Source organism: Hirundo rustica, chromosome 1, assembly GCF_015227805.2.
Source record: "Hirundo rustica isolate bHirRus1 chromosome 1, bHirRus1.pri.v3, whole genome shotgun sequence".
Classification (NCBI taxonomy): domain Eukaryota; kingdom Metazoa; phylum Chordata; class Aves; order Passeriformes; family Hirundinidae; genus Hirundo; species Hirundo rustica.
The window spans coordinates 60,135,410-60,147,446 of record NC_053450.1 but is presented as its reverse complement, the minus strand read 5'-3'; the positions used below and the strand labels follow the sequence as shown (position 1 = coordinate 60,147,446).

At 42.8% G+C, this 12,037-nt stretch overlaps 1 protein-coding gene across 5 annotated transcripts in view; it reads left to right on the top strand.

Moving 5' to 3' along the window:
- Window positions 1-12,037, top strand: part of ZNF516 (zinc finger protein 516) — a 100,672-nt gene that overhangs the window by 82,468 nt on the left and 6,167 nt on the right. For all 5 annotated transcript variants that reach the window (XM_040082916.1, XM_058423118.1, XM_058423120.1 and 2 more), the window contains exons 3-5: window positions 630-2,099; window positions 7,649-7,753; window positions 8,661-8,728. In XM_040082916.1, the coding sequence (XP_039938850.1) occupies window positions 630-2,099; window positions 7,649-7,753; window positions 8,661-8,728 (1,643 nt within the window). The remainder of the gene's footprint in view (window positions 1-629; window positions 2,100-7,648; window positions 7,754-8,660; window positions 8,729-12,037) is intronic.

The following is a 12,037-nucleotide window of genomic DNA, read 5'->3' as shown; positions in this document are numbered from 1 at the left end:
AATAAAAACAAACAAACAAACAAAAAAAATCTGCTTTAAACTAAAGGATGGAAAATTCAAATTTTAGATGCTCTTTAACTCATCTTTTATATTTGGCCACTGCAAAAGTCCCCCTTAAGTGGGCAGTTTATTCTGTATGCTATACCTGCTTGTATGGTTGGTTTCCGTGTGGAGCCAATTTTTATTGCTGAGTTATAAACCCTTTGAAAATAGGGGCTTGTAATGGAAGTGCTGACAGACCTTTAACTAGGTCAGTTTTATCTGGCTCCATTATCTTTGCTTTTGTTAAAGCATTAAATGGTTGCAGATTTGTTTATTTTTCTCACAGTCCCAGAATTTTAACATGGGTATGTTATTGAATTGTTTTTTCTTCAAAATGTCACGAATATGCAGTATTAGAGAGTTTATCCAGACTCCGCAGTCATCTTTAAAAGTAAATTGAACTGTTGTGTCTTATTTCAGGATTTTCTTGCTCATACAGTACATTTGGTCCGTAACACATCATTACCATAGTAATACCAAAATTTCCTTTTTCTCCCGCTGTCCTTTCTAATCTTGAATTCTGCTTTGTCTTTTGGGTTCCTTTCTGTGTGAAATGACAATGATGTTTTATTGTTTGCCCCATTCAGATGGAAAGCCATACCGCTGCAACTTCCCCGAAGAGGAAACCCCAATGATAACATCTCAGTTGGATGAACTCCCAAAGCCGGGCAGCCACAACGCCAGAGAAAATGAGGCCAGGGAATCTAAACCAGAGATTCCTGCTCTGGTGTCAGCACTGGAGAGTGTCATCAAGGAACCCTTTTCAAAATACCATGGTTCTGCAGACATAAAGATGCCAGTATTTCATCATAGCCAGGGGCTTCCTTGCTCCAGTCACATTGCTAGCTTTGCTTCGGGTATGGGCCACGCATCTTCAGACATGGTCATGGACTTGAAAACGTCACTTGAAGTGCAAGCTAGTCGTGCTAGAGAAAATTTGCTAGACTTGCACAGGGAGCGTCCTCTGATAGAAAAAGGTGCTGAAGCTCTAGAGGTAGCTCCCCTCGATTTGAGTGAAAAATCAACAAGGGATAGTTCATGCAATAAATACCTAAATACATCCCTGCAGGCTGCTTTAATTGTCTACCCGTGTCCTTTCTGCAGTCACAAGACTTACTACCCTGAAGTCCTGTGGATGCACAAAAGAATTTTGCACAAAATCAGCTGTAACTCGATGGTACCCCCGTGGGTTCAACAAAACGGATTCAGGAGTATTAAAAACAACCTGGTCTTTCTGGCGAGGAATGGGCGCACTGGCCCCCCTCCTGTTCTCGGCGGTAAGGAATGCCAGCCTTTGCCCATTGCCAGATTTACACGTACTCAAGTGCCAAGTGCGTTGCCAGGTTCCAAACCCAGTTCTCTTTCTGTTGGGATGGCTGCAAAGTCCGGGAGTACACATCTGTCAAAGGACAGTCATGCGCTCGGCCACTGTGGTTCCCGCGTGTCAGGCCTGGATGGGTACAGACAGCCCAAGGTAAACCATTCCCAGGAGCAATACAGCATAGCAGCACCACAAAAAAGCAAGTATGAGGCAAATTCCAAACTTACACAAATGGGAACCTATGGCAGAAGCGTAACACCTACTCAAACAGTCATATCCAGGCCTAGCATGCAGCCCACCAACAGTAAGCAAGTGGAAAAGTATGTGGTTCCCCAAGGAAGTACCGGTTTTGCCTCTCCAGGTAAGCACTGTGCATCCGACCCCATGAAGGCCAAACAGAACCCCCCGCTGCAGTACCACCCTCTGTGTAAAAGTGAGCAGAACCCTAAACACGAAGAGCCCGCGGTGCCTCAGAGGGAGCCTCACGTGAAGGCTGGAAATGAGATGAGGACTTTGGGGAACTGCACAGTGGTAGCACGAGCCAGTCCAGTGCTGCAGCCTCCGCCTGGCGCCGTGGGAGTTCCTCCGGCTTTACACTCCAGCAGACAGGATCTGGGATCAGATGGGCACGAGAAACATTTGGACATTTTGAATATCTTTAAAACATACATTCCAAAGGACCTTGCTTCACTGTACCAAACCTGTGGTGCCAACAGCCCTGTCCTAGATCACACAGGTAAGGTTTTCACAAGCTCTTCCATAACGGAGGACGTAGTTTGTTTGTTCCTTCTTTGTTCAGAGCCATGACATGCTCTTTCCCAGTTTTTTCCTTCTCTGCCTTTAACAGTTAGGATTACAAGTTCACTGTTTTTATCATTGCTGGATAGGCTTGAATGAGTTTGTTTACTGCTTTCTTAACATTGCAGCATCCCCCCTTGTGCACTGTGTGACATTTCTGTCGCAAGTTAAATGTATCTGGTTCCACCTGGAGTACTGCTGTTCCTTTGTCCTCTTGCTTCAAGCAGGCTAGAGTTACACAGATGTGCTGTCACAGGAAGATCCCCCTGATATGCTGGTGCTGGCACGCATCATCATCTTTTTGCTCCAGGCAAAATAAACATCCTCTGGGGCTTATCTGTGATGTTATTTTGGAGGTTTTGTTCAATTTTGTCTGCAAACAAGTATTCCAACAACACAGAGGGATAATCGCTTGTCAGTGTCCTTTGTCTTTCTTGACAAAAGTCTTAAGATCTTCCTTGTCTGTATCAAAGGCTACTAGATATTTTTCAAATGAGTCTTTTGATCTGTTTGTATGCTTATAATTAAAAAGAGATAGAGCTCAACATGTGCCTGCTAATTCACATAAGCAGAAAAATCTGTTGTGCAAATAGCCAGTTTAAAAATTCAGGGACTAAAAAAGTTCAGTGGCCATATAAATAAAAATATACCTACGTATTTGCATTTGAAACCATACTCTTGTGATGATCTGCCAGAATTAGTTTGTCTCAGTGGAAACTGAAAATCACACTGATTGATTGCATATGAGATGTGTCTGTAGAGGAGGAGAATTGAAGCCATAGTCTCACCTCTCACCACTTGTAAACAGTTCTATTTTTTATACCCTTCTTGTCTTTGTAGAAGTCGTGCAAATCAACTCCACATGAAAAGAGCACACATTCCAGGCCGGTGTCCCAGTGTCCTCACTTGACATAATACACTCTGTTTTGCCAAAAGCATGTGCGAAATGGAGCTTTTGAAAGTGGTATAAAATCCAGGACACTTGGGAGCTGGTAGTTTTAAGGACAGCTGTGGTCTAGTGCCCAGAAGGTGTGTGCAAGTTGAGGTAAGGAAGGGGCCCAGTGTTAGGTTAAGTCTTGTGGAGGGCCTTTTGGAGGAGACAGGAAGGCAGAATCTGTCCGACCTTGTCCATGAGTGAGTTGCACCTTTCAGCCACCACATTGTCAGTTCTGCTCAGTCACTTCAGAGGTGGTGCTGTGTAGGGGCCTGCTATTTATTGAGCAGATAATTTTGCAGGAGCTTAGGGGCTGCGTGATGATTGCAACCAACATCAGGCTCCTGGGTTTTGTTAAGGAAGCAGAGGAGGACATGCTTAGTTTCGAAAACTATGGTTTTAGTGTTCCTTAGGGGTTTTTTGTCCAGCTAGCTTTGCTTTCGCCATCCCAGTGGATTGTTTTCTAAAGTTTCTCCCTGTCCACATCCTGCTCTTAAGTACCAGTTAATTGTTCCACCCCCAGCTTGGGGTACCTTCATGTGGGTGTCCTCCTTGATGTTATTTAATAGTACATTGTGTCAGCCTGCTCACAGAAATCGTACTGATCAGTGAGTTCCCAGCTGTCTTAGGAGGAATAAGAGAAAAACAGTAGAAGCTAGGAAATAGAAGATGACTTAGTGAAGGCAAGGACCAGAAAAATCATGATGACTTTCAGAACAAAGTAAAATAGGGGCAGGATCTTTAAAGAGGTATCTATTTACCTGCTTTTTAAAAGAGGGATTTTATTTCCAAAATGTTTTTGCTGGGCAGTGATTTCTAGCAACACTTTAACTGGTGTCCTGTTTTAGGGCAAATTTGAGAGGAAACTTCCAAAGGGGTCCTTCTAGAAAGCAGATTCAAGTGGTCCCTCCCCCTTCTGATTCAGGGGAAGATTTCCTTGGAGAAAAGTGGAAAAACCTGTTTGTTTAACCAGCAAAGTTTTCACAAGCATTAAAAAATGAATAATAAATAAAAAAACTTCTTGCTGTTCTGAAGACATAGCAAATCCAGAAAGTCCTTGTCGTGGGTTGTAGCTCGGCTCGCTCAGTATCTCATCAGTCCGTCCTGTGCTGGAAAATGCTGTGTTCTGGGCCCTGGTGGGCCACAGGTGTGAGCTCCTGGTGTTTTTCTGGGTTTTCAGTCCAGAGCAGGGCCAGTCAATTACAAGGAAAAGAAAAGGCACAGTCTGGGGAACTTCTCTGCCTCAGCTAGCTAAAAAAAACTAACTAAAAGCAAAGGAGAGCTCTCTCCCACTGTCCGTGCTGCAGACAGCACAGTCCAGGAGCAGAATGCAGGGGAGCAAGTGCAGTTTCTGAAAACAAACTCTGCACTTCTTCTCCCCTCTTCGCTCTCAGAACCAGTCTCAAAGGTGCAGAACTTAATATTCAACGTAAGTAGAACAGACAATTGGGGATACAAGCATCATAAAGTCATCCTAGGAAAACTGGAAGTTATTTAGTGCCCATCTCTGCTTTGAAACCTCTTCTTTCAGTCCAAGTGTTTTATAGCAATCAAGTTTTCAGAATTTGAAATCTCTTTTTTTTTTTTTAATGTAGCTTGTCTTGGTTTTATATACAACTTCCAGGTTGCTGATGTTTCTCCAAACCAATTGGCATGATGGCTGTTTTTCATAGCACTCAAATAAAAAGCTGCTTCAGGCAAAAGGAACGAGATCCTACCAACTGCAAACAGAGTAGGGTAATTGAACTTCATCTGAAATAACATATGGCTCTAGATAGGCTGAGTCCTCTGAGTCAGTATGTATCATCCCATTTAGCATTAATACTGTAATGTGAACATGGTAATCATGACATAAAGGACATCCAAAAATCCCGCTTAGGTATACTTTGTCCTGTTTTTCCCCTCAATTGAATGTTCCCAATAGACTTTCCTTGGGGTTTTTTGGTATATCATGTCTTCTTGGATCATACTAGATTATTTAGTGTGTGGTAGTGCAGTGTTCAACTTCCTTTTGAGTGGCTGCGTTTGTTTTTGGGATCCTTTCTTTTACGTTTGTGTTTTTTTCCAGTTCGTCCTTGGAAGAGAGTTGTTGTGTGTACTGTTGTGATACAGCTGCAAACATGAAGCTTTCTGTGCTTAGGCTAGGTTTCTTGCACACTACCCAGTTTTCCCAAATGCCTGTAGAGAGAATCTTACTGTTATATTTAAAAGAGGTTATTTGTTTTATTAATGCCATTTATATATTAGGAATGGCTGGGTTATGGCAGCGGATGCACTCTTTCTTGGGGACTCCTTTGAGTCCAGCTTTGAGCCTGGATTTCACAGGAACTCCCATTCACGCCGTGGTGTTCGTTTACCTTAATTAGCGAACACCTGTAGTTGTCCACTGCCTGTTGTTCACCTGGAGGATAACCTGAGTGATAACTCACGGGGGTATTGCCTTGTGGCAGCCACGCCCATGGCTCAAAGCTCTGACCTATCAAAAGCCTACCTGGGAAATGCAGCAATGGCAAATACACCTGGAAGCAATCCATTTTTTTCCACCTGCTTTTTGAATAACTCCTGTAAAGTGAGTCCTAGGGAGGGATTAGGTGGAAGTCTTAATCCCACTCACTCTTGGTGTGTATACATTGGTTTGCAAACAGCATCGTCAACCTTCCCTCGTGGGTGAGAGCAGTGCTTCCATGAAGGCTGGTGGATTGGGTTGGTGATGGCTGCTGAGATACGTGTATTCTCCTTCAGCACAAGGAGATGTGGGTTATAGAGGGATTAAATGTCTTTCCAGAGGTGTCAGAGCCATGACCTGAGGCACCCAGCTCTCCTGGGCCTCACAGAGCTGCTCTGCTGGTCCCCACCTGTCCAGCAGTCAGCATGGCACTCCTGCAAAGGCCACAACTGGTTCCTCCACACATTTCCCTCAGCTTTGCTTTCTTGCTTGCAGCTACAGTTCTGGGCAGTGAGGGGAAAAATGCTCCTAACAGCTCAGAAATCCTGCTTTAATCTTGACTGCTTTACAGGGCAAACCTGTCTCATTACAGTTCAGTAAGGTATTGATATTTAGAACATATATGTGATTTTAAAAAATCTGTTTTCTTGGGGTTTTCTTTCCTTGGGTTTGTTTGTTTGGGGATTTTTTTATTTTTTTTTTTTTTTTTTGTGTGTGTGTGTATACCTGATCTGGATTTTCCCCCAAATCATGATCTTGCATTTGACTGTCAGAAACTTAATTTTGTGAACAAATGTTCAGGTGCATTATGCAGACTGTGCTGCCATCTGCAGGAGGTGCTATTAGAAAAGGAGAAAACAATCTGCGAGTGGGGCATTGGGAGGTTTTTTTGCAGCAAGACATTTCTTTGCAGTATATGGTCTGGTGGAAACCATCGCGGGATGCTTGGTGTCATACCAGCAGAGTAGATAGTAGCTGTCTTCTCTGTTCATTTTAAGATGCAGCGCCTCTAGTTTGGATGAATCTTGTGGCATCCTGCAGTCAAGTTTTCAGTTTTGTGGAGGTTTTTTTGTTGCCACTTTTTTAGTCACAATTTTATTATTTTTAAGTGCTGTCACCGTGGAGGGGGGGGATATGAAAGAAAAGCTGAAATTTCACTTCTGTTGACGTCCCTTTCAGAATTTCTTTAAAAGCCAAAATATTCCAGTGGCAAATGGAAACATCAACTCTTTTCTTCCAAAGAGGGTGTTTTACCGAAATAGAAAAGATGATGTTCAAACTTAGGTTTTTTTTTTTTTTTTTTTTAATAATAGAAAAGCCCAATAAAAGTCAAATGTGTCTTTTTTGATCAGCAGCAAAAAGACAAAGACCAGCCCTTTAAGTCAGATGCTGTAAACTGACCTTTGGAGAAAAAGGAGAGGTTTGAGCGGTTTTCCACAAATGCTAATGGCCTAGAAAACATGTTTACCCAGGGCTGGGGGAAGGCTGCTGTGCTGCTACCAGCTCAAAATGTCCGGAATGACACTTTCATTCACAGATGTCTCTCGTCTGTGCCTCAGAGGTCTGGGGTCAAAGCAGCCACCGGCAGGCAGGTAGGCAGGGGCGAAAGGTTTGATCAGTCTGCGATGGCTCCACTCGCTCTGCATTTGTCTCTGAGGTATTGCCGCCTGGGGGGGACAGTCGGGCTCTGGTCCTGCTCACTTCCTATTATCCATGTGACTTGTCTCCGCCACGCTGGAGTCACTTTGATTTGCCTGATGTACTTGACCAGCTTGACAAAGCTGGGTGATGGCTGAGAAGTGGATCCAGCTGCTCTGAAAAGCGCACACCTGACATGCCAGTCCTGGTGCGGGCACATCATGGGGAGCATTTTTTAATTCAATGTAATTTATGCATTCTTGCAGTCCTGTGTGTGCCTAGCCTGTCAGCCAGTGCCTAGATGAAGGCTGACAGTTGTCATCCAGGGCCTGAAGGTAGCCTCACATAATGACACATTAGACATACTAATGATGTTTTCTTCTGGCATAATGTTTTCTTCTCAACTTTCCTCTCTCCTCTCCCCCTCCCACCCCCCCTCCCTCCTTCCCTCCCTGTCTCCTAACTACAGGGATGCTCAGGACACAAACACGCCAAGGAGACTGTGTCTGCAGAGAATGTGGAAAATGCTTTACCCAACCCAGCCACCTCAGGACTCATCAGAGGTCCCACACAGGTATCTTTTCACACTCACTCTTGCTTTCTCCCTTTCCCACTTGCCTGCTTTCAGGTTCAGCTAACAAAATGCCAAGAATTACATTTCACATACCATGTTAACCTAAGTAATTCTAGTACCTAAATCTAAGAGACAGGTTTTTTATTTTTATGACTATTGCTCTTGTTCTCCAAATATTGCTTACCTGATCCCTGCCCGAACTGCATAAAATAGCAATGCATCCAAGATAAGTCTGTTTGCAAATGGTTTATTTTAATTAGAGAGTAGGGTACTCCGAGATGAATATGCTAATGAATTCTGTTGCCACCAGCACAAATTGAAATCAAAGTACCCCTTTCAGCACAACATAAGGCTTTGTTTTGCCTCATCATTGCTGTTGACAGGAACATTTTTGTGGGAAACGAGGTTTTTCCTCAGACTGGTCAGCACTAAAATGAGAAATCCCTACCAGCCTTTTTTAACCTGAGGCGGTCTGTGGTTGAGGCTGGAGGAGGCTGAAGCCACTAGTGTTGTGATCCCTCCTGAGCGTTGCATGAGACAGTGAGAGTAGCAGGTTCCTCCTCGGAAGTGTGAATGATGCATACATAAGCCAGTCTGATGCAAAATGACAGAAGCCAAATGGTAAGTAATGCAAGAAGAGGGTCCCTTTACACATACACTGATAATTAATGTTGTCAGTGATTGCTTTCTTCAGCGCTGAAGTCTGAATTAAAAAGGGCAGTGGCCCTAGGCTGCCATTAGCACACTCTCTTACAGTAAGTGTTACGGTAAATTGGTATTTTCCGGCCACAGGCTAGTAACTGGTGTCTTTTTTTGAACGTGGTTAATCTGTAATGGTCTCAAATAATGTACACACACTAACGAAGCTTGAATGTTCATCTGTTAACAAGCCCCCTTGTTCCCACAGTGGTATTTGAGTCTAATGGACTCCGAGGTACTGAAGTTCACACCACCTCCGCAGATGCCCCAAAACAAGTATGTTTTACAATTAATTGGGTGTTTGGTTTTTAATGTGGTAGCTGGGAAAAAATTGCACAGGGATATTCATCACTAAAGCACTGACTATTTTAGAAGACTTATAAATAATAATGGTATTGCTTAATTTTTAGCTGTTAAATTTTTAGAGCATTTTATCAGAATCTGATATATAGAGTCAGTTAATTGTAAAACAGGTAGTGTTTAAACATGTCACTGGCTTACTGGGGCCTGGGTGGGATTGGTAATTCTGCAATGTGCACTGAGTTGTAGTTGTGAGATAGTACATAAAGAATTCCTGGAAATTTGCTCTAACAATTAACATGTTTTCTGCTGCAACAAGACAACTAATATTTAGTCTATATTTTCTGAAGATTATTTGTACCCTGATACCCAGTATCTGGCCTTTGAAAAGCTCTCATCCACCAGTTTCCATGGACTCTGTTAGTGTGCTTTCCTGTTCATAGTATACAGTTTCCTGTCTTGACAAACAATTCTCAGAGCTCTGAATTATACGTGACAAAGCTGTTACGTAGAAAATCATTAAACTGAATTTGTTTCGTGTATCTTATGTCATTGGAGAGCAGTGTCTTAGCCTGGACTTCCCATTCCATTTGCAGCTTTGTTTCAGAGCACACCTTCTCATGGGCACTTCTCTTCCATTGTGAAACTGCCTCTAGCATCACTCGCTTTTCCTTTCTCCCTCATTTTTGATTTTCACTGTAGCAGCAGTGAAATCTGTCATCCTGTCCTCTTAATAAACTACTGCAGATGTTTTTTAGCCGTGCTTAGAGAATGCATCTCCATGCTACTCCCAACAGTATGAAGTTTAGGAATTGGTTTCTCTTGCTCAGTTAACATTCTCACTGGACACCACTACACTGCCTAGTTCATAGGCTGCACCCTTCATGAAGACTCTTGGCACCTTCTCTGTGTCCATGCATCTTTCTGGCCCAAAGGCTGCATGGAGAACCCAGCCTCTGTCACAGGAGTGTCTGAAATGACACCAAGCCATAGGAGTGGCCAGCAATTCTCATGAAGTTTCTAAGATGAAATAACACTTCAGTTGTTGTTGTTGTGGGCAGTGTTTGCTTTGCTTTTGTGGGACAGTAGCTGCAAAGTTAGGCTGCAGTGTCTCTGTTATGATGCTTATCTGATACAATTGTGCAAGAACATGTCTCTGAGTAATAGAGTAAATGACAGATGCACACAGTCAACGTGACAGAGTGAAACACTGCAGCTCTGGCAGCTCACTCAGCTAGTCTTTGGTTCTCATCAGTTTAGTAACACAGATTAAAAAACCTAAGCATCTTCTAATCTTTCCTCTCTTTCATCTTCTCATGCTCATTGTTTTCTCTCATGTGTAGTTGATATTACATTCTGAAGGCATCTGGGCTTTCTTCTAGAAGACAATATAAGGTCAGAGCTGGAAGTACATTTCCAAAAAATTCTGGAATGGCCATATATATCCAAAAAGAAGTGTGGCAGCTTGGACCACATCTTGACTCTTTTTGTCATTTGGGCTATATTACTGCACAATGAATTGACTAATAATCTTGTCTTTGTAAACTGTTGTCGTGTCAGAATTTACGGACTAACTTCTGTGGCAAAGGTAGCTTGCTCTCTCTCTCTGCCAGTCTGCCTTTGAAGCATTTGATTAAATTACAGCATCTCTCAATACAGCAGAACACCGAGTAGGGTTTAGCAGCTTGAATGGGTTTATCTCATGCCAGTCAGTGTTTCTTCCACAGAAGATGCGGTGTGATCACTTCTGCAGGAGATCGTTCCCTTTCTTTTGTCTTGTTTGCTCCTCCGTACCAGCCTTTGTCTCAATTTGTCAGTGCCTGTGTCGGGTGGGATTATTCAGTTGTCTGCTGTTTCGCCGGCTCTCATCGCAGGCAGGCATTGTGCTGCCCCAGAAGACTCCACCTGCACAGTCCCTGGGCATTACAGAGGGAATTCTCTCATTTCCACAGGCAGCTGTAGGGGCCTTTAGAAGCGCAGAAATGAGCTCTCAGTGAGAACGGTGCCTGCAGCATTCCGTTAACATTACCATTTCCCACTTTAAACGTTGTCACTCCATGTCTTCATTTCATTTCTTAATTGGGGACAGATCTATTCATGAGAGTTTATGGTGTAAAGTCAGTTCAAGTTACAGAAGTGCCATGCACATGCTCCGAGCAAGAAACAATAGTTACCATGTACGGTAGTTTGAGAAGGAATGAGGGGGTTTTTTTGATGTCAAGTGGAAATGATTCACTTTACATAATGTTTCCACCTCACAGGTAAAATATCTTCCCCTGAGTAGTCTGCTAAAGAGTAAAAATATTAACATTAGTATTTCACGGTTCCCCCATTCCCTTCTCTAGTCAGCCAGAAGATCATCTCTAAAGGTTTCCTTTAGGAAGCAACGTTAGGTAGGGCTTTTAAAATCCCCCAGCATGGTAGCTTACAGCAATGCTGTATTGAATAGCAGCTTTATCACAGAATAATTCTAATTCTGCATGTTAAAAACAGGGTCCACAGCCAGGCTTTTTCAAAAATGAACCAGCTAAATGTATATTTAGGTGTCTAAACAAGAACCCTATTTTTGGGTAACGGACCACCAACAGGAGGTGCAGGTGTTCAGCACCCCTGAAAAGGACGTCACCTATAGGAGTGTATAAAAAAGATCAAGCACACACAATTTTGCCACTGTTAGCACTGGGCTGTGTTTCATGCTTTGTTATCAGCACCAATGAAATATAAATAAAATGTAGGAATATGATGTTCATTCATAACATTATTTATTGTGTTTTCTTATTTCCACCTGAATGCTTAAAAAAAAAAAAACCCAACAAAATGACATTTTTACATAAAATGAATTTCCCATGAACTCTGGAATATTTTCTATTCTTTTTTATCTAAAGGACAAAAAATGCTCATTACATATGCCAAGTCAATACAATCTGTGCTAAGTCATGTATAGTCTCTTGAAAAGCTGCCATATTAAACATACTGAATATTCTGAATATTTTTATAAATGCTAAATATCCCAGTATATACATAATTAAACTTGGTTATCCACAATGAATATGTATCTTAATTTGGAATACTCTTCAGCGACATCCAGAGACACGATTTAGCAGGCATGAATTCGGGGAGCACACTCCAATTGCATATACACGGCAAGACAAAAGCTGGCTCCCCTTCAGAAGGGGCCCTGCACGCACGTGTGTCTCAAAGCAAGGCTCTCCTAAAGTGTGGGGTCATTTCAGAGGCACTTCCTGATGCTGCAGCCAGAAGCCCAATTCCCAGCGGTGCAGGAGT